We start from the raw sequence: 23,121 nt of genomic DNA, 5'->3' as shown, positions 1-23,121 counted from the left end.
CGCATGCACGGGGAGAACATGCAAACTCCACACAGAAAGGTCCCAGCCGGGATTCGAACCGGGGCCTTCTCGCTGTGAGGCAAGAGCGCTAACCACTGCGCCACCGTGCAGCCCAGCACTAGCATCTTCAGCATTCAAATTCATCTTACAGCATTAACACTAGCATTATCACAGGTAATGCTATACATCTAATTTTTAGTTAGTTTAAAGTTAATGAAGGTTAAGATGTGTGCTTTACATCCAGTTTGCAGATGACCCGATTAGTCGATTAATCAGAAAAAAATAATCTGTGATTAGTCGACTGTTAAAATAATCATTTGTGGCAGCACTATTAATTACATGGAACCTTATACTACCTTATGGGGCCCAGCCTTACATTTACGTGTTATCCCTAGAGTGGACTAAGGTGGATAGCATTGTGAAAATCAATTAATTTTCAAACTTGTGTGAATTAAAAGGAACACCATCCATACGTAACTACCAAATCAAAGTCCCAGACTGGTTAAAGTTCAACCCGGTTCAACTTTCAATGCTCCTTTCAATGGCCTACAAATAGCTATATGTAAGAGTTTTGAATGTGGAAGCCCAAAATGCACATTTACGCTCGTTTACATGGACTTTTCATTAACAGTGGTTGCTTGAACGCAGGTTGCCAAGGGCGGTGTGAACATAGCTTTAGAATCACAGCTGTCTCCAGGCAAAGCTTTGACAAATCACATATAAACTAGAATTTAAACCTTCTTTTTGTGCTTATCAAGACACCTCCCTACAGTCCTTTCTCCATCACTTTTACAGTCTGTATGGATCTCAGTTATACCAATATAAAGGTTAGGTGAGGTAAAAAAAAAGCACCTCAAACTTCATTGTAAATAATTCTTTTTAGTTTTAGAGGGTCCTCCTCCCGAAGTAAACACAGAAATCTATGATGAGTTAAAGTTACAGCATGTCATGCAAAATGTTTCTTTGATTAAAAGGCACATTTATCTAACTTCCAGCACGCTCTGAACCCAAATATAGTAATTACTCACGACAACAGTTACAGTTTGATAGTCTCATAACATTCAATCAGTCTCTAATCTGGCAGCCTCATCCAGGAAACCCTCTTCATCCTGCTAAAATTAGGTCATTTATTCTCTGCAGTCACGTAACCTGTTTTTTTTTTCTCACGGTAATGCAGACTTTCTCTTGTAGGCCAAAACTCCTGGTGTGTTTGCAGAGTTTGCTGCCCTAAAAGAGTGACCCAGTGATGCTTTTGCACGAATCAAGAGAAACAAATAGAATAAAAAAAAATTAAAATGTAGATTTTTGTTTATCTTTGTTGATGTATTCAAGCCATCTTACATTTATTGGCTGTAAACTGGAACTGAATGAATCCAGAATGTATATATTATGTAATCTGCTCCTTCCGTATTGTGATATATGAACACTACTTCAAAAGAAGTTGCAAAACATGAACGTTCTGGGCAAATTCACCGAGGTAATTTCACCTCAAACGCGATATGAGGCAGAATTTAAACAGCTCTCACTAAAAGCCTTGGGTTCAATATATATTATGCAACCTTATTTCATTCCATGGTGTCTCTGCCAAATTTGCTCTGTTGGGCTCCATGCTTTTGCAAGCTGTTTCCATGTTCTGCATTTTAAATGCTGCCCATTCTCTGCACTTAACCAAGATAGATCTAGATGATGAATTTACATGTTGGGCTTCTTTCAACCACTTAAAAGCAGGGGATTCAATGGATGAATCGATTTAAATTCTAACCAGATTGGCTTGTTTGGGAAAAGTTGTTAATCAAATTGAAATTTCCCATAGTAAAAATGTTTCAAAATGAAATAAATCAACTCAAATCGATATTGGAAAATGATCATTACAGCGGACAACACACACGATGGCAAAAAAAATGACTCATGTTTTATTTATTTTAAGAAATATAAGGAATCTGGGAAGAAGCAAGTTTTTATCTTTTCTTCACACTGGTTGAATTTTTGGCTAAATGTGTGTCCTGGATAGATTTTAGTGAATCGGATCTAATCAGATCATTCAAAATGAATCAATTATTACAGAAGTCATTATAATACAAATGTTAAATTCCCTCATTTATGTGTGCCACTATAAATAATTTGAGATCATGTAAGAATATTTATTAAACTTTATTCTGCAATAGAATGTTTCACAATTATGATACAATTAAGGCAGTATCTTATAAAGTGTTATAAAGTAGAAAATATTGTCTTTTTCATATGCCAGTATCTTATTCTCCAAACAAAGCGAGTGAGAGCTGCGTGCGCATCCCGCAGTGAGGTTCTGCACTTTCTTTCTGGTCACACTGACCATCTGAAGCTGCGCCCTGCGGTGATCGAGGCGCAGGGTCACCGCCTCACGCCGCCCTGACAGTGGAAACCGCAAGTTTGTGGACCAGGAAATTGTCGGGCTCCTTTCCTGCCTTTCCCGCGTGTCACAAGCCCATAAGTATACGGGATCCCTCTCTGCGTGGATCTCACTCACACTTGAGCGCGCGCCTCTACTGGATCCTTCTCATTCAGCGGTCCTCTCTGGATGTGGCACTGCGCAGTCGGTAGTTTTCAGAGAAGGGTCCGTGCGTGCGCGTGTGCGTGAGTGAGTGAGTGAGAGTGAGTGAGTCTGTGTGCATGTGCGCTCTGAGAGGCAAAAGACGAAGAAGAGGCAGGAGAAGAGAGGCGGGCGCGGGGTTTCTGTCTTGTTGGAATCGCGCGCATCGATCAGCAGCTCCCTCTGTGGATTTGATGGATGCATGATCAGTGGATGTGATGCCCATATATATCATTGACCGAAAATTTCCTGACACACCTGGTAAGTCGGCTCCTGGAGTAGCGCGGTGCGCAAACGCGTGCGCCGGCGTTTGCGTTTTTGTGCGTGCGAGCGCACCGTATTATTAATATTATTATTTTTTGTATTGTGCGTGTGCGCGTGGGGCAGTTGGGCTTCTATCACACTAACACCCCCTCCTCCTCCTCCTCCTCTTTTCCCCTTGGAGTTCCCAACGTGCAACAGGAGATGAGGAGCTGGCACGCATTTAGCCGCGCGGTTCCGAGCCGCCGCGCGCGCTGCAGCTCCTTATTTTTATCAGCTGAGTTGAACACTTTGATGAATTTGGTCCAGTCTAAAAACCCTCCCGGGGATCCTCTGTTTCCGCCGCATCCGTTCACAGCAGCTGCAGGGGGTGAAAAAAACGGAACATCTTGCTTTTCTTTTGTTGCAATACCCCTTTAAAAGTTATTTTTACTTTATGCTGCTATTACAAAAACCATTAGTAATTTAAGAGGCGGACTTCATCTCAGTTGGATCGCTTCACCTTTGGGCATCTCTCTCCCTCATAGATGATTTGAGCCTTCACTGTCAGGCTGCAGGCTCTGTGCTGAGGATCAGACCCCAGAATAAAGGCGGTATTTTAATTGAAGGAGGGGGGCTACATTCCAGCTGATTCAAGCTGATTTAGGTACATGCCATGTTCGGGGTTCATGTGGAGAGTAAAAAAATGTGATTTTGTTCAAATAGGCTTGAATGGAAGTGTGTGTGTGTGTTGGTACATGGGGGTTTTCAGGTGTCTCAGTGAATGATGGGTTTAATTTTGGAGGGGATTGGGACCTGTTTGTGTTTTAGGTATGTCAAGTGAAATGGAAAGGAAAGAAACTGAGATAAACTTTCTGCTGCAAGTTTTTTTTTTTTTTTTTTTTTGTCTGTCATTTTGCAAAGTGGAAATATTGGTAAATTCTCTCCCCTTGATTGATTGTCTCCACATGCAAATAAACAAAATGATGGAACACTGCAGGAAACGCTTGCTCATAACTTATTTTCCTTTTGTTATTTTATATGTTCACTTTTTTCTACGTTCCATCACTTGTTGCCCGGTGTTCCGCTAGCTTTTTTGCTCTCTTCGTCCTTTTAAATAAATTCCCACAGATACTCAATTACCCAGAAAGTGTCGGGAGTGGAGTGACTGAAGATAATGTACAGCCTCTCCGGTGCTGACACGCACACATGGTTTCATTACAGCTGTGGGACCGCTGTCATGATGATCTGCAGTCAGACAGGATGCTGACAGGAAGTTTTGATTAATATATCAACTTGTGTCACCTTACTGTCTCACCACCTCGTTTTATGCCCTCCAATTGCTCGTTTATCACTTGCCGTATTTTCCAGTTTTGGAATTGCATCCAGTCACCACCTCCCAAGTTAAATCTTCTGACCCTGCTGTGATGTCATGCATATTTCAGAGCTGTTGTGGAGCAGAGAGGGGTCTGGAGGGAGCTGGATAATAATCATAATCAGGCCGGGTCACCTCACGTTGGTCTTTTGTTTTGGTCATGGATGTGAATTAACGGTGTGTGAGGAATGTAGTGTGCATGGTGAGGATGCTGGAGAGACTTTGGCCTCTCATCTCAGTCTGCTCGCAGAGACGCACCCATCTGTGCAGTCACCTCATGGCACTGGTTAGCAAAGTGTATCTGAGCGTTGCCTGTGGATAAGTGGGTGTCTGTTCAACACTAGTCAAGGATTAAGGATTAATTGCCTTCAGCCTTACAGAGATAGACTTAACTGCTTGTTACATGAACTTTGCAAAGTTCCCTCTTGGCAACACTGTGAGCAAAGGAGCGACCCCTCTTGTTTTTTTTTTTTTCTTGTCTTTTCTTTTTAGAACTGTATATATCTATTGTTTTTGTATGTTTGGAGTCTGCAACCACCAGGGTAAGAACTTTTACTGTGTTTTTTGCTGATTTTCTGTTGTCTCCAACACATTTCATCTTTTTTAAGGGCAAGAGTTGAAGGAAAATGTTGTCATTTTATCATAAAGCATTTAATCTCTTTTTAATGTAACTTTAGATTATGATTTATTAATTTATGTGCACATAATTTAAATATCTTGGATTAATTAGCAGCTATAATTCAAAGATAGTGATTGGTAAACTGGAAACAAACATCAGCCTCATTCCGCCACGTGCAGATTTTCTTTTTTTTATGTAAATCTGTACTTTTTTTTAAACTATTTTTGCAGCATTTAAGTTGCTGATCCACATTTATTGCCAAGAGATCACTTGCTAATCCTTAAAGTCTGCTTTTGGAGTCACTAGATTGGTGTTATCCACTCTTTATTTTGGGTCTTGTGACTGGAGTGTTGCATGTTGTTGCTTTCAATGGCAAAATAAAGTCGCTAACAATAAGATCACAGCAAGAGTCAAAATAAACCTTTTCTCAAACGTTGCCACAAATTTTGAAGGAGTAGAGAACCTATAATTACTTTCAAAAACACTAGGAACTATTTTATAAAAGTTTATTTCACATTTATCCCGTATGTCACCAGGGGGGGGAAAAAATGTCCCCACAGTTTTTAGGAAGAAATTAAAGCTGCAGTCCAGTTGCTGCTCACAGTGTTGGACTCTACATTTCTTTGTTCTGGAAAAAGCTTTTCAACGATTTTTGGGGTTTCCTCGGTGACTGCGATATTGACATTTAGTTACGGTGTCATGGCATTTATTTCAGGCACTCGGGGACGACAGATGAACTTCTAGTGAGGTCAGTAGGTCAGCCTTCATGTTGAAAACTAACACCAAGGGGTCTTGGCCTAGTGTTCATTTGCAACAAACCTGGATTAAACCTCATTTCTCTAGATGCATTGATCTTAAAAAGGAAGAATTCATGCTAAAAAAAAAGCTATGAGACAACAGTTTAATTTCTTGCTTGTTAAATGAAAATGAAGTGAGTGTTGGTTATTGATTTCTCAGCAAGTCACTAATTTTCTTTTTTCAGGTGAGTTGATACAGCTGGCTGCTGAAGGAGAGCTGAGAATGACAGAAACCAATACGCCCAAGTCGGCTAAGAAGCCCCGATGGACCTCCTTGGAGATTGGCCTCATTACCATAGTCTCCCTGCTTTTTATTGTCATCGTTGCCCTCATCATTCTTTTCGCCACTCAGAAAACTGGTGAGTGATGTAAGGAGAAAACAATAATCCTGAAGAAAAAGGATTATGAGTTGTCATTTTTCAACATAATTAAAAAGTACTGTATGTAGTTACTGGTGATTAAAGGAATCTAAGTTGGGCGTCTACAAAACTGAAGAGCAGCGTCTGGAGGAGGACAGAAAAAAAAGGCCAACAGAACTCATTACCTTTTTTCAAGTCTATTTTCTAAAACACTTCAGAATATTTTCCACTGGGCATATTGGATTACAAGGCGTACCGTCAACAGATGGTCTATTTTCAAACTTTTGCCATATAAGGAGCACCGAACTATAAGACACTTTAAACAATTAAATGGTCATAAATAAATCTGTAGGTCAGTCAGACTTTATTAAATGCGTTCACAGTAACTATAGAACTTGTTTGTAAAACGTTACACATTAGCCATGTTAGAATTGTTAGCCACGTTAGCCACGTTAGAAACGTTAGCCGCGTTAGAAACGTTAGCCACGTTAGCCACGTTAGAAACGTTAGCATATTCACAATATCTGTAACTCCCAACCTTTTTGGCAACCTATGAAAAAACAGACTGATACCGCTAAAACAACCATTATTGTGACTATATGCTAACTCCCAAGTTTATTAGTAACACGTAAACATAACACATTCCGACACTGCTACACATCAGTGTATTTACAATAACACCCAGATTTTGTTTGGAATTCATAAACCAGACTGATAGAAAAACCATTACTGTGACTACGCTAATTCCAAACCTTGTTAGTAACATGTAAACAAAACATGATCCGACACTGCTACATGTTAGCGTCATTATAACAACACATACATTTTGTTTGGAATTTGTAAAGAAAGCAGACTGCAGTTTTGACAGAGCGACATGTACCTTTTAAAAATTGTTTCAGCATCAGTAAACACAACCAGAATTAATCCATATGTTACTGCTTCGGATTGAAATTCGCTCTGTCATTTTTGAAAAAAAAAAGGCTTTTAACTGTGCTTCATAGTGCAGTCTATGAAAAATATACTATAGTTGACTTCATATTTTGTGAAAGCTAGATAGTAAGTAACAATATCAAAATCAATATTTGTGTTTAAGAATGCCCATGCCTTACGTTCCGTAATAGAATAAGAGGTTTCATTAAGCACTAATGTGCAAACAATTTCCTCAAGTAAGCACTCTTAAAATCTCTGAGTGTCAGTAAGCGTAAGCAGCTGATCTTTGGGTTATAAACTGACAAAGTTCAGCAAGTCAAAAAAAATACCCAGACGATCCAATTATGATGGAGTTTGGTCGGATTACATGTGCTGAGTTGTTATTGTTTTTACAGTCTTGTGATCTATGAATGTGTAAGCTGCTTTGTCAGGATAACTAAAGCTCAATGACTCGCTTATGCTTGTAATTATGGGTGCATTCACGCAAAACTACCGACTGGGAAGCTTCTAAGTGGTTAAAGGTTACACAAGCAGCAAGTATTATGGAGCAGGGAAGAAGGCGAAGAGAAAAAACTGTTGACACTTAGACTTATAACTGTAAAAATCTCACTGATTGATGGTTCTTCTCCCCTGCAGATGAAATGTGTACCACAGCTGACTGCACACAGTCAGGTAAGCACCGTGTTATGGTGTGATTCACTTTCCTTCTCTTGTAAACACTGGGATTTTTCCTTCGAGGGACGGCCGTACGGAAGAACGGAGATCTCAGGAGAAGCCTCAAGATTTTTAGGCATGCTGTGAGAAAACAGTTGCATCCATTGTGAAAATCCTTTCAGCCAAAACACTGATTAGAAAAAGCAGTGAATACTAAAGTTGTGTCCAAAGCAAAGGGACATGCACCAACTCGAAGCAACTTAAATAAAAACATCATAAAACAGGGTTTCTTTGTTTAGAACTTTTTGTAAAGTTTTTCACAATTTCCACTCCTTTCAGAAAATATCTAACTGCACTCACTTAAAGCATAGCATATCTTTCCAAAACAGCAAAAGCAAATTACTCAGCTTATTTTCATTAAATGGCTTTTTTATTCTTTAGATAAAATGCAGCCTTTTTTAAATAAAGAAAAACGAAACCTGTTTGACTAATAATGAAAAACTACCTCCAGCAAACAGCAGCAGTTGCCAATTTATCTTGATGCATTTTCTAGGGAGCCAGTGTCCTAATTCAGTCACGTCTGACAGACAGGCCTGTGGCTCAGGATCTGAAAGCTGCCTCCTGTAATTCAGTTTCAGCTCAAGAAAGTTCGTCTTTTTAGTTGAAATTTCATGTTTTATTGACATACTAATTGTATTTACACAGGAAGAAACATTTTTTTCTTGGAGATTTTTTTTTGTTTCTTTCATTCGACATAATGAATTGCTCTGGTGAGCGTCTAAGGCTTTACACCAGGTGGTCCATAATCTCAAATGTGCTTCCGTCCTGCAAGAGGAGCCCAGACTACTCCCCTGCTTTATTCTGTCAACATCCTCTCAGGAGAATGATTCCACATTCTGAGCATTTCTTTATTCTAGAATAAGATACATTCCCTACTCGCATGCATTTGTAAAAAGATTTTCAGCAAACTGCAAGTTAGCGGTTCAGCTTTTTATGAACACTAAAAAGTAGGACAAGTAAGTAGCCTGGCTGAGCTTGTTAACTACCGCGTTAGATCATCTTCATTCATTCTATGCCACATAAAAACTGTTAAAATGAAAGTGCTTTGTTCCATTCACTGTGGTTGGAAGCCACATTTCACACAAATTCACAATGGAAGCTTTGATCAGTAAATAGTCACGGTCCTTCATAATGTGAAGTGTCAGTTTTTGTAAGGATTTAATGCTATAGTGCTATAGAAAGGGAGCTTTGTGTAGGAGGATTTTTGCCTACGGAGCTGCAGCCCCTGTTTCAAGTGCTCATCTAATCAGCTGCTGGCTGCATTCTTCAACAGGCTCATGTCAGAGCAGTATTGATCTTTACTTGGAAGGCTTTGGTAGAAAGTGATTAAGCGCATTTCCCCAAATGTCAAACGACTAAATAGTGACATGGCAGGCATCGCTGACCTCTTGGCAAAGAAGTTATCAAAAGAACTCATTAGAAACAGAACTAAAGTGTAATTAGCTTTCCTAATACCATAACTCCAGGGCCATTTGTAGCTTGTAATAGAGTTTAAATCAAAGGTTATTTACCTGACCTGATGCATGAATGATTCCTGTTCACTTAATACTTGACATTATTTTTACTAATGTGATGTTAGCTACGCTAATTTGTCTTGGCTGCTAAAGATAACTGCATTAGAGGAAGCAGAAGGAAGGATGCTCAAGTGTTAACTGTGGTAGTTTTAAAAACAAAGGACAAGTATCCAGAGATGGTTTATATTTTCTGGTACACACAGATTTGTGGATGACATTTGTGTTGCTTCATGAACATTATGTGGCTCCTTTTTGAGAACCCCAAAGGTAAACCCCAGGTAATGACTCTTTTTTTTGCTTTAGGGTAGATACGTTTTTCTATCCTAATCACCCAAACCGCAGTGCCTCCCAAGGTATGACCAATAATGGTTGCTTTCAGTGAGACAATATTAGCAGAAACCCTCTGCTCAATTAGTTTTTTTTTTTTTGGTTCATTTTTTGCAGCATGGCTTTTTTTTTTTTTTTTTTTATTATAACCGGATCTTCTGAGTTTTGAAAAATGATTGCTCCTATTACTTATGTTAGTAAAATGCACTATTCCAGGCCCCTCAGGTGTAGTGTGGCCAGATGAAAAATGAAGAAAACGTGCACTGCTGCTTTAAAATGTTTGCATTTTGAACAAACCACCATATGTAACCTACAAATACAACTTGAAAAATCACACGTTGTCACAGCGTAAACATAAAAAAGGAGGTGTTCCATATTCTTGAAACTATAGAATCATCCATTTAGTCTGTGATACCATTATACTGTAGTAAAAGAAGCGACAAGCAGCTTTTTAGCCTCATTTCCAGTCGACTCCACTGAATACTTAGGAGGCAAAATGGATACAAAGAGATGTGGTTTTATAACACTTCTGCTTAAAAATTGAACAATTCAAATGAATCAGAGTGGTTTCTACTCAAATGACATGGCGCCAGTTCTGTTTTTTTCATCAGCCCATAGGGGAAGATGCATCCATTTAAAATAAAATCCATCAATACAAAAAAGTACATGGACAAGCTATGCTTTTTTTATATTTATATTGGCGAATCTGCAAAGTTTCAATTAAAATTAGCCAGTTTCTCATTTCAACACATTTTAAAAGTATGATTTTCAAACATGAAATGTTCAAGCACATATAATGATTGTTTTTTTGTGGCTGCACAGATACTCTGAGGTCAAAATGGTTGTTTTGGTTTTAGTCAGGCAACTTGTTGGACTGTTTTGCGCTGCTGTTGAAAGGGGATTGCACTGAACACCACAACACAAACCACCTCTCACATACTCAAATAAATCAATCACATTATTTCTACACACCCAGTTCTTAACACACATCATGCACACATGCACGCACATAATTACGTTTCCCCATTTGCCTGTCCTGCTTGTTTGTGTCTCACATCAGTGACATCAACCCTGTCTGGCATAATTACAGATTTAAGTTACAATAAAACCTAACGGGCTGAGTGTCAAAGAGTGCCAGTGATGGTTACTCTCTGGCACACACACTCATCACAGAAAAAAAAAAAAGTTGGATTTGCATGTGCATCTGATTTAGAGTGGTTGTGCTAATTCATCCCTCTCTTTTCTAATAGAGTGCTTCTCAACCTTTGCTCAATGACATACACCTTGTTAAAGATTTTTTTTCAACTGTCTAACTAGAGCAAGCAGTTTTACTTGTTTGGCACCTTTGTGCACAGACAGAATACATAAAAACTCCAAAGAAACAGCAAATTATTTAATATATACAATAAAGCATTCTGATCTGTCTTTTTTATTTTTGTCTGTGCATAATATATATATCTTATTTTATTTGAAATTCTAATTTATCTTTATTTATAAAGCACTTTTACATAATTAAAAATTGAACAAAGCATTCGAAATTAAAGCTAAAAACCCAAAACTCAGATGCAGAATCATCTATGACGTATGTATAGCATGTGCTTATGTGCATGCTTGCTCATACATTCAGAGCTTATAACAGTCTTTAGTCTTTGGATTTGGGAAGGAAAAATTAGACTAGTCTACTACTCTACTAAATTCAATGTTTTATTTATGGACGTATTAGAAGGAAATATGTTTTTCAACATATTTATGATTGTTTGTTTTATCAGGACATTTACTTCTAATTACCACACTCCTCTTTTTAAACAAACTTTATCATGGACTAAAGTACAATAGGTAAAATAAAACATTACAGTCCACAGGTTTGCATTTTTTTAATTGAACCTATAATAATAATAATAAAAATACTTAGGAAACAGCTTATTTTTACTGTAAACATCACTTTACCACCTTCTTAGAAAGCCCAAAGCACTTTGCAGACAGAGTCCCATCCCGGCTCCTCTGCCCGCCACAGGAGGCAACTCATAACCACAAGGAGCAATGGGAGGTTCAGTGTCTTGACCCAGGATGCTTTGGCACATGGGCATACAGCAGGAACTAAATGACAGCACATTTATGTCATTAATGTTTTTTTTTTGCAGTTCTTTTAAAAGATTAAATGTTCTTGTTGCCTTCATATTTTGCATGTGTTCTATTGTTTTGTAATATGATTGAAAATGCATGAAAATCAAGGTGTGAATTGGACCATTTACAATAAATAAAAACATAATAAACAGTTGTTATTAGAAGTATTAAATGATACCAAAATATTAATTTGGATATTTAAATTCAGTTTATTATTCTTCCAAACCAGATCAAATTTTCTATTACCACAATTCTAAAAAAAAATAAAAATAAAAATAAAAAAAATATAAAAGTAGAACCAGCGCGTTGTTTCCTGCTGATTTGCGCATGCGCAAGTTCAAGGGCTAGCTTGTCCTGTACGTACCGCTAAAACTCTGTTATGCTAGTAATATCTGGTGGGATTTTTACGAAAACATGACGTCAACGGACATTGTATGTAGAAGCTCCGACATGAGCGCGGTTTTCCTCCCTTATTTTTCCACTACTTTTTAAAAATAGTTTTATTTCTGTTTTATTGTGTACATTTATGCTTACTCATTGTTCCTTGTGAATTAGTTTGATGCTAACTTTTAGGCTAACGTTAGTAGAAACGAGGCGGCAACAGGTGCGTGCAATTAGCTGCTGATTAATGTTTTTAAAAGACCATCGCTGGTTTGAAATCGGTAAATCTGGTGAGGAGAAGGGGAGTAGCGCACAGGTTCAGTCATGGGACAGTGCAGCCGTCTTTACATCTGGCCCATCAACACCGTGGTGTGCTATGGTGTCTTACGGCTCCTGTTTCTCCCCGTTCTCAGTCCCGGTTTCTTGTCTGTCCATGCAGCGTCTCGTCTCATCGAAAACATGGATTCCTCCGTGAACCCCTGCGACAACTTCTATCAGTATGCCTGCGGAGGATGGCTGAAGAAGAACATCATCCCGGAGACCAGCTCCAGATACAGCACGTTTGACATCTTACGAGACGAGCTGGAGGTTATCCTCAAAGGTCACGCACCGACACGCGTCCATACATGCTGTCAAAGACGGAGCAGCAGAGAGACTGGCAGCTAAGAGCCAGAAATGAGGCTGCGGCTAAAACTGACCGTTGCTGTTAGCATTTTAGACCAGACATGCATGTGTGCTTATGGATTCAATTTAACTCACAAACTTTTTTAAAGGAAACTTTCATCTAAGGCACATGTATTAAGGCCCGGGGGCCGGATGAGGCCCCAGATCATTTTATTTTGTTAAAGGCCCCGATGTTATGTTGGGCTCATTTCGAACTTTTGTAATTTTGGCAAAATATATTTTTATGGAGAGTAAAGTATTGCAAGTTATTTAAGATTTAAGTTGATTTATTCTGGATTAATATAACTGCCTACTTATTATTCTTAATTATGTAAAAAAGTTGGTTTTAAAGTTGTATAAATGGCGTTATGATAGCTTTTTGGACTATTTTAGCATTTACTAAATTTTGGGGGGGGGGTGCTGCGTTAGAGTTAAGCTAATATTTCGGTCACATGCTAGCTGTTTTGGCTAATTTAGGCTTTTCTATATATTTTTTTAAATTCTGTTTTGGAGTTTGGCTAATATTTACATGCTAGCTGTTTTGGCTAATTAATCCATTCATTCATTCATTCATTCATTCATCTTCTTGGCCGCTTCTTCCCTTTCGGGGTCGCGGGGGTGCCGGAGCCTAACCCGGCTACTGATGGGCGTAGGCGGGGTTTACCCTGGACAGGTCGCCAGTCTGTCGCAGGGCCTCAATCACACACCCTTACACACACACTTTAGAGTCAGAAATTAACCTATGAAGCATGTTTTTGGATGGTGGGAGGAAGCCGGAGTCCCGGTAGAAAACCCACGCATGCACGGGGAGAACATGCAAACTCCACACAGAAAGATCCCCAGTTGGTGTTTCTGTTTTAGGTCCCCCACCCGGGATTTGAACCTGGGCCTTCTTGCTGTGAGGCAAGAGCGCTTTCCACTGCGCCACTGTGCAGCCCAATTTAAGCCCAGGCTAATTTATTTTTTTATTTTTTTATTTATTTACTTTTTATGTAATTTTTTTAAGGCCGTTGTAGTTACGCTAATATTTACACGCTAGCTGTTTCAGCCAACCTATTTTTTTTTCTTTTAAAGGCTAATTTGGCATTCAGTTAATATTTTAGCTGGCTATCAGCTTCAGCTTTTTCAGCTATTTGCTTAAGTGTTTTTAGCTATCAATTTTAGCATCTTCAGCTATTAGCACTAGCATCCTCTGTGGCCAAATTTGGCTAACAGGTAATGCTAGATATCTAGTTCACTGTTCCGCTAGTTTATAGCACCTCACAAGCCCAAGCTAACATTAGTGTAGCAGAAAAACTATACATATATATATATATATATATATATAAATAGCTATGTAGCCATACAATTTTGAACTTGATGGAAAATGAAGACGTTTATGCATCTATTTGTCTGCAGGTGGAGGATTTAGAATCGGAGCAGAGATGGGAGACAGCTTCTGCGTCATAAATCTAAGCCTTTCAAACCTTTGCTTTTTTTTTTCTACTCCTGATCCACCACGATTTGAAAGAAAGTAAACACTCAAACACAGTTTTAATGTTAAATAATTTATACATGTCCTCCATCATGAGAAAAATGCAACAGAAACATGTTAAAACAACAAAAACAGGATTTTTATTGGAGTGGGTCTTTAAGAGCTAGATTTTCTAAAGGAATAACTTAATGGCCATAAAAACAAACTGTTTTTGATAAACTGCAAAGTGGGAGGTTTCAGCTCTCGCTGGGTTTTGGTCAGTGAGAAACTGATCCTAATGGCTTCTATCACATCAAAGGTTGCTGATCTAAGGTGTTGTGGACGATCTTAAACGTTTTTTTTTTTTTTTAGAAAATTGCGTGGAGTTGTGGGAATTGGTGTTTTGTGGATTTGGTTATGCCATAAAAGGATTTTATTCTCAGGTTTTTATGCCTTTACTATGCAGGTGTGCATCAAAAACATCAAAAATGAAAGAGGGCATAAAAAGAATTAACTGTTCATTTTCAAATAAAATGAATTTGGATCAGTCGAATCAGCGTTGGAGTGTAGTAAATGTACAAATGAAGCCTTTTTTTCCATTGTTTGGGGAGGAATCAATGTCTTTCTTGCAGGCGTGACTGTGCCCATATTTCTTTCCCAAAAAAGCATGTTTTTAGAGCCATAAAACATAATTTACAGTTTGGGTTTTGTTTGCAGTGCGGTCAGCATTTTGCCCCTTGTTTTATAGGGTGTCTGTACTAAAAGTGCACCGTAAATAATTCTTTGTATCATTGACTTTCTAACCAAAATACAACCAGTTTGCGCTTTAAACTATATTTTCATTGAAAATGAATCTCTCAAGGATGTCTTGCATTATACAGTTTAGGGATTTCTCCTTTCTACTCTGCATTTTAGCAATTCCTTTGCATATGTTATTTCAGGCGCACTGAGCTGCTCACTTCTCTCCAACATGGCAGCTCTAACACTCAAAAAACTTTGTATGCTAGGGGTAGAAAGGAAGATAACAATTTCCCAGCAGGGGATCACTTTAGGCATTCTGATACTGCATGCTCATTTCTGCACATGGAACAACTGTGTTTTAAGTGCATATTCATTACTTTTTTTTTTTGTACAGTCTAGTGTGTCAGGCTCCTGTGGTGATATCTACAGCACGATAAAGGGGAGGGGGACCAGAATAAAGTGCAACTAAAGCGGAAACATCATGGAGAGTGTAGAGGTTGATGCTTTCAAATCGTTGACTTAATTGCTCTGAATGCACTGTTTACCACACTGAGGAATGGCACTGCTAGAGGACTGTTCCTAATCATTCAACAGCTTGAATCCCCACTAACCGTCGGTGTTGTGCTCCTGGAGGCTGCGTAACTCGCCAGGCGGAGGTGGAATGCTTCAGACTGTACAACAGGCACATGTGTTCAGGTTTACTCTGCCTGTGCCTCCTTATAAACCTCCATGTATATTACACCAGGTAATCTGAGAGGGATTTTTTTATAGTTATTTAACCCACCTGCTTTCTAGTTAACATTTCAAATCTTTTCATTTTTAATTTCTTACTTTGAGATTGCTGTTAAAGAATGGCTTTCATTAGAGCTGCAACTTTAAATCTGATCCCGTCTGTATTGGTATCACTATCCACTGACAGTTTCCCATCAACAGCTGCAGGAAGCCAGAAACACCTGGATGCTGCAAGGCGGCAATAAAAGAAGGCTGCATGTGTGAATATTCTAGCTGTGTGGACTTTCAGTTGCTTGTAAATGCCTTAGATTCTTTTCTGCTACAGTCAAAGGCCATAAATGATCAATGGCGAGTATGTATATGCTAGTTTTAGATCAGAACAGCAGCCTTGGATGTTTTGCCCCCTCTTAGGTGTGGCATGCTGTGAAATAATTTGCTTAATTGACCATGAGCTTTTTAATTAGTTTCAGAAAGAGAAAACACTACAGGTAGAAGAGGATAAAAGGATTTTCCTTTTTTTTCTTTTGTTGGGGGGAAAAAGAGCTTGTCGTAATTAAAGGAGACTGTTGGAGGAAGTGATGGGCAATGAAATGTAACTCAAGTGGGTCTTTCTGTAACCAGAGGATGATGGTGTCTTGCTTTGAGGACGGGTCAGGGACTGTGAAACCAGCATGTGGTAGTCATTTCCATGCGAAGCGCCGAATGTGTATTGATGCGTACGCTGGTACACGAGTGTGAGCCCTGCTGTTGTTCTGCTTCCTGCATGACTTCATGTCTAAATCTTATTCTGCAGACAGAAGTCTGGGGATGTGGATAAGTTTGTTTCTTGTAAAATCACCAGATGAGTCATAGCATGTTCTAGTCATCAAGCTCAACCGTTCTTTCATCTGATATGCATGTTGCAGAATATTTAAATATCACATGGTCAAACTAAAGCAGAAATATGTGTTTTATTGTTTTCCTTACATGGTTCACTTTGCTTCTTTATGAAGAAATCCTCCCTAAAACTGTTGCACAAAAACCCAATCTGATGGTTATGTGGTGTCTTTTCGGTATTACAGAAATAATAGCATTTAAAATGTTTTGGCAGGCAGATATATTATGAATAACAACATGGAGTAAAACTTTTACCAGGTAGTAATCAGCTTGCCACTCGAGGCAAGGCTGTTGTAAACAAGACTTATTTTATTGTGCAAATGGCTAAAGCTCGACTTAATGGTGGGAAAAGTCAGGAGCTCACCAAAAAATGACTGACCCTTTTTTTTAAGCAGGCTGCTCATTAAAGAGGTAGCTTGGCTGGCAACTGTTTTAGCAAACTATTATTTTGAGGCGGCACAGCTGCTGAAGGGGATAAGTCAAGTGTGCAGATTGAGCTCTGTTTAGATTCAGCATGTTGTTTTGTCATTCTACTTGGAGGAAAACAGTGAGTCTAATACTAACAGGAGGAAAAAAAAGTTTTGTTTTTATTTTTTTTATTTTGTAGTTTTTTTTTTTCCTTCGAACTTGGTGTGCGTGTGGATGAAAGGTCTGGATTTATACAAAGCTCTCACCCAGGGGAGATGCCTTGTTTGTAGTCCAGACTTGGAACATATTAGCATATTGTGTGACAGAACCCAGAATGTAGAGTTTCTAACAGAAGGCGTCAGTCGATGGGAATCTTTCATGTTACATGAATATTAACGCACTCCTGCCTGTTCTCACTCAAATTAGAGATGCTTGGCATTGTGCAACGCTGACATTTCAGTTGCTGCTATGTCGATGGTCCATCCCGGGAAGGATGATGTCAAATGAAGCTTCTGGCAAACATTCAGCAAGGAAGATCCATTACATCTCACCTCTAGTTATCAGCAGGTGCATTGGCCTTTACCTTGCTTCCCTGCCACTTGTCTTCCCACGCTGTCAGACTCCTCATTCTTAATTCTAATGACTCCACTCTGGTCCAGTGATCTTCTTACCTGCTTTTGTTTGAGCCTGTCAGTCTGATCCTTGTTCTTTTTATATTTCATCCTCGTTCTGTCTTTGCAGCTGTCTTCCTCTTCATGTTTTCATGCTGCCCGAAGAGTCTCATTTGAAGTCGCAGCCACCTGCATGTAGACCCTGAGGGACCTCTCCTTTTCCCCTTTATGGTTCAGGTCACCTCTCGGTTATGATCCACCCGAGCCTAATTGGCAAACAGAAAGTGTTTAAAGTCATTTTCTTTTTAACTTTCCCTTTCACAATGAAGGGGAGTGCATGAACTAAAAAAGCTTCCATGTCATAATAATTAATCATTTTTTAAAAGCTTATCTTAATCACACTTCTGCCAAAAAGATGCTGTTTTCATGCACACTTCCCTTCCTGCATAGGTTATATTTTATTCACAAGGTCTGGTATTTGTTGATGTAGGCAAAGCTGGTTTCCACACAGTTGTGCCTCCTTTAATGCTATGTACACATCAGGCATGTGATGAGGGTTCTAGAACGCACACTCGGCATGTTCTTGAACATGTGTCGCATGATTATGCACATGGCTGAGTGACGGTGTGTTAACATTTTTGGACACCCACTGTATGTACCCATTATGTTACGTACACGTCAGGCATGTGATGAGGGTTCTAGAACGCACACTCGGCATGTTCTTGAACATGCGTCGCATGATTATGCACATGGCTGAGTGACAGTGTTTTAACATTTTTGGACACCTACTGTATGTACCCATTATGTTACGTAGACATTGGGCTTGTGATGTTCGTTCAAGAAACTGTCAATCTTGAACACGGTTTTATGATATGTTGTTCGCACTGGACTGCTGCTACCTGATACTAGTGCATGGTACAAGCAGTTAGAGATTTGGTGCAAAATCTTACAAATCTTTCTCCAGGCTCTTTCTTTCACAGCTCTATTCCAACATATGAAAGACTTGGTGGATAAATTGCAATTATTTATTCCTCCTTCATGATTACTTTTCAAATGGATGGCACTTACATGTATTAAAAAGGATTCCACTCATGCTTCACTGCCATGCATAGACTCTCTGGTTAAAGTTCCTAGTTTAACTTTTAAATAGGCATTTAATTTCCATTTGTTTTGTATGTAAAACTGGAAACATACTTAAAAATTTGCGTAGCACTGTATGGATTTGAAAATTTTGAAGGCAAAAAAGCACACATGCACTTGTTTACTTAGACTTTTCATTGAAAGTTGTGGGTTGAATCCTCGTTGCAGAGCCTGGTGTAAATGTTCTGGGATTTGGAGAAATTAAGAAACTCCTTGTTTTTGTATGAGTTCTCACACACAACAAACACATCCTCATATGATTTCAATTTGTGATTAGATGAGTCTTGGACTAAAGCTTATGCATGCTTTCATTTCTAATACACACCCTCCTCCTAGTCAGTTTATTAACCCTACCTCAAACAGTTTTATGAAGAGTTTTATGAAGTTAAATAAGCAAAATGAGCCTTTTTATTGAAGTGTTTATCACACAAAAACACCGACCCCTGTGGTTATGCTTTTGGAATTGTAAGTTTTGTTTTTAGTGAATTTGTAATTGTCTTCTTGCACATTAATCACTTAAAAAAAAAAAAAAATCCTAGAAAATCAAGAGTCAGCGTTTGGAGGCATTTGTGTTGCTAAGAAAAACTCTTGATGCTTTTGAGGATTAAAATGAACTCAAGCAAAAACTCACTAAACATTTTAAATGAGAGGGATAGTGGAATGAAGAGAAAGGACCAGGAAGATTTTTTTTTTTTTTTTTTTTCCATGAGTGAACAAAACATTTGTACATAGTCTGAACCCAATTGTTTATGTGATGAGGGTAGAAGTGTGTTGACAGGAGGGGAGTTAAAGGGTGAACCTTTGCTGTGGTTATACATTAGCACCAGGCAGTCAGTAATCCAATTACACACACATGATCTGTGCCCTTTTACAGGGAGCGTCCTGTGAAGAGTCTTTATCTCAGGACTTCATTACAATTAAATGAGCACATAAATAGTGCACAAATGGTAATGAGAAAATGGAAGGATTAGACAAATGTGTGGGTAGAAACAGAGTGAGGTGACGTGCGTGTGTGCAAAAATGAAACGAGCGGATTTGAAGGAAACCAAACTTTTTAAAGAACACTAAACTCAGGTTTTATTACAGAAGGTTCAGTATGGTTTTGTTCTCTGGAACATTTTGAAAACACAGCTTGTTCTTTTGGCTCTTCCCTTTTTAGTACATTAAATTTTGGATAAAATAAAGGCCTCTGAATTGCACTTGTGTGAACACTAGCTTGCACATTGTTACGTCAATATTGAAAGAGCTGGAGTTGCAGCTCTTTTCACCATTAAACTGGAAAAAATCAGGAGCAACTGAACATCCAGCCAACAAATATCTCTGGGGTAGATGTGTGTGCTGTTCACATGTTTGTGTATCAGGTATTCTCTGTTGTTCATTATGTTTACAAGCTTGCAAAACTTTATTTTTCTTTCAGCCTTTCACAGAAGCTACTAAAGAGGATCCTGAAAGAGCCAACAATTTATCTCTTTTCCTTGGACATCAAAGCTGTCCACTTTACACAAGTAAAATATGTGGTATATCGTGTTGAGCAAAGTCTACTACTTCCAAGAGGTGAAGGCTTGTTTCCTACTTTTTTTTTAAACGGCATCCCTGTAGGGCGTCCACTAAAGCAGTCTGTTCTCCAGGAGAACACTCGCATATCTGTTATTTCTCCACAGCCTTTGCCTCTCTTTCAGTAATGGGAACTATGTTCTGGTTTAATTAAAGTTCTGCATGTATCTATTTTTTTATAATAGGTGGTTGTCTCCTTATTCTCTGTCCAGAGGAATTGTTCAGGGACAATTTGTCTTAATAACCCCAGACTCTGAACTTGTATTTCATTTTTGTGGAACAAGGCCACATGACTAGTTCATGATAAGAACTTTATTGTGACTCAGATTCTATTGAGATGCTGCAAACTTCCACAGTTGGTCTGCAGGTTTAAAGCAATCTGGCTTACAGTCTAGACTGAGACGCTTGATTTGCTTTCTACAGCTTTTGACGTCACAGGACAATTTAGGTGTGGGTGAGGCATCTCTGTGTTTCTAATGAGTTGAGATGAAGAGACTAGGGTAATGTCTACAAGATTCAAAAGATGAACACCCACTGGGGATGCGAGGTCTCAGTGGCTGGGGTCAGATGAGGAAAATCCTGAGATCTTTTTGGCTGAACCTGTTGAAAAGCATCATTAGTTCACTGGTTACATCCCTGGTGTATTGTTTCTCCTCTGTACAGCAGATGTCTGGTTTTCCCTCACTTCAGTGCATATGTGTAGCTTCCAGCGTTTTTACTTTCTTGAAGCTTTTGCATTATTAATCTGTGGGTGAAAAACACATGTGATGAAATATAAATTTTGTCTTTGTTGTGCAGCTGCAGAGTAAGTAAAGATCCGTAAAATGTAAAAAGCTTTGGTTGATATGGGTATTATTTGTGTGGAAAAAAAGCTTTGTTTTCTGCTTTGACCTAAATTTTTATTGATATTAAATTTTGTAAAGATAATGTGCATCAAATGCAAAATCTTTTATAAACCGCTACATCTAAAATTATTCTTTTTGGTGTAGAAGTATTCTTTTAGATTGGCAAATGCTTTATCCTTAAGTGTGTCCATATTATAATCGTTCCATTAGTCTGCCCCTTAATGAGTTCAATTAAACTCGACAAACTCGTCCTACATGATAAAACTATAAATGGTGAATCACCTGTCTGGTGATTGAAGTTCCCAAAACTGGGAATCATTTTTTTTCCCCCTTTTTCTCTGCATGTCACTTAACACTCCTGTACACTGGTGTGTTTTTAGATTTGGCAGACTTGTGTCAGCTCCCTGACCAATTTAAGACCCATTCTTTACTGTTGGTCACGATGTTCTGTGTCGTGCAACATTTATGAGACCTCCACTAGTGACGGGTAATACTGAAGTTATTTTTGTATGTGAAGGTTTGTCAAAGTCAAAAGATCCTTGATATGTCTCTTTTTAATAATCAAGTATTGTCTAAAGGACTATCTTAATGTGCACTTGTCACACTTCTAGAGTCATGTGTAAAGACATGGCTAAAAAATCTAGAAAATCTAATCTGTGTCGGCCATTAGTTGAACCATGAAATGCCATGGCTATCATGTCTAGTATGAGAATCTGTGGATCTGTACCTGATGTTTGTTTTGGTCCTCTTGGTACAAATCCACAGTTTGAACAATGGGGTACGGAGCTTATGCACAGAAGGGTAACAATATATTTTGGAACCAGAGCAAATAACCATAAAAGTATCCCTTTTTTTGTCTGTATGTGTTTGAGCTAAGTAAGGTACATTTTGCCATATTTTTGTTTCTTCTGCTTACATTGTTTGTGTTGATTTTACGATAATGATGCAAGAAACGGCAGCCGTTTTGACTTGATCTCTGATTCTTGTTGTAAAATTCTGACGTTCTAGTGGCTAATAGAGGTGCAACGATTAATCAAATGACCAATTTTCTTTTCCAATCAGGTTGATCCATCTGAGGCATAATCAAATCAACCCTACAGTAGTAGTTTTCTGCAAGTCACACTGGTTGAAAGTAGTGGTGGGGGGAAAAAAAAATGTGTGTGTGTGTGTGTGTGTGTGTATATATATATTTATATATATATATTTTTTTGATGATCCATAAGTGATTATGAATTATTTTATGATTTTGTTTTTTTAAATCAATAATTGATGTATATGATTTAAACTAAAAGTAACAAGTGGAACTAAATGCAGAGTTTTTTGTTTTTTTTTACTGACATTTTTGAAAAGCACACAAGCATGGCTGAGCTTCCAGAGCTCATCATCTGACCAGATCCCACTTCGCTTAAAGCAACCGTTTAGAAGCACTTTACCTTTCATGGCGTTAAGGGTCAATTGGATAAAAGTCTTGCGGTGTGCAAGTTATGTCCCACCAAAATTAAATGTGTAGGGGAAACTGCAAATATGCTGAATTCCAGTGTGCAGCTAGCTAGACACCATTTTGTTTGACGTGAGTTAAGGAGCACTTCATTAAAGCTGGTCTCATGATAAAACGTAACATTGTCTTATTTAAGGTTGAGGTCAATGAAAATGTTCCCTTTTGATGCCGTGAAAGATTTTTGATTTATCAAAGGAAATATTTTTCACACCAGAATTTTTATATTCTCAGTAAAAGTTGAAATGCACTGATCTGGTCTTTACTTAAAAATCCACTTTGGTGGAGAAAAGTAAGTCATATTGGTCTAGTGTCTTGTAGTAAAGAGAAACATTTCTACAAAAAAAAAAAAATGCAGCTCTGGGATGCAATGATAATTGTTTCATAATTGTATTGTTGCCTCCTGAATCTTAATCAAATTGAATTGTGGGGTGCCTCAAGATTCCCACTTCTAGTTGAAATTTTTGTCTTAAGATGTCTTTGATTGACCTTGGGTCACTGACTTGGATTGGGTTGTTCAAAATGAACCTAAATTGAAGGTGAATCTAGACATCAATCACTAATATCGAATGAAGTCGTTACACCCCAAGTGGCCAATATTCAAGATGACCAATGAAGAATGAGAGGTAATTTGGACTCTAGATTGTCTGTTCG

The 23,121-nt window shown here is 38.5% G+C and overlaps 1 protein-coding gene and 1 long non-coding RNA gene across 3 annotated transcripts in view; one reads left to right on the top strand and one right to left on the bottom strand.

The window, feature by feature from the left end:
* The first annotated feature begins 2,689 nt into the window (after positions 1-2,689).
* Positions 2,690-23,121, top strand: part of LOC112149225 (neprilysin) — a 42,688-nt gene continuing 22,256 nt past the window's right edge. The window contains exons 1-4 of one of the 2 annotated variants that reach the window (XM_024276798.2): positions 2,690-2,830; positions 5,786-5,959; positions 7,526-7,561; positions 12,389-12,550. In XM_024276798.2, coding sequence (XP_024132566.1) covers positions 2,788-2,830; positions 5,786-5,959; positions 7,526-7,561; positions 12,389-12,550 — 415 coding nt within the window. In that variant the 5' untranslated portion in view covers positions 2,690-2,787. Of the gene's footprint in view, positions 2,831-5,785; positions 5,960-7,525; positions 7,562-12,223; positions 12,551-23,121 lie in introns of those variants that run through there. The other variant, XM_036214764.1, reaches the window with a different exon arrangement.
* Positions 22,289-23,121, bottom strand: part of LOC118599504 — a 1,688-nt gene continuing 855 nt past the window's right edge. Inside the window, exon 2 of the long non-coding RNA XR_004948886.1 lies at positions 22,289-22,956. This is a non-coding gene — a long non-coding RNA (uncharacterized LOC118599504). The remainder of the gene's footprint in view (positions 22,957-23,121) is intronic.

This window comes from Oryzias melastigma, linkage group LG13 (assembly GCF_002922805.2).
Source record: "Oryzias melastigma strain HK-1 linkage group LG13, ASM292280v2, whole genome shotgun sequence".
NCBI lineage: Eukaryota > Metazoa > Chordata > Actinopteri > Beloniformes > Adrianichthyidae > Oryzias > Oryzias melastigma.
The sequence above is the reverse complement of the archived record's forward strand: the minus strand, read 5'-3'. Positions and strand labels throughout refer to the sequence as shown.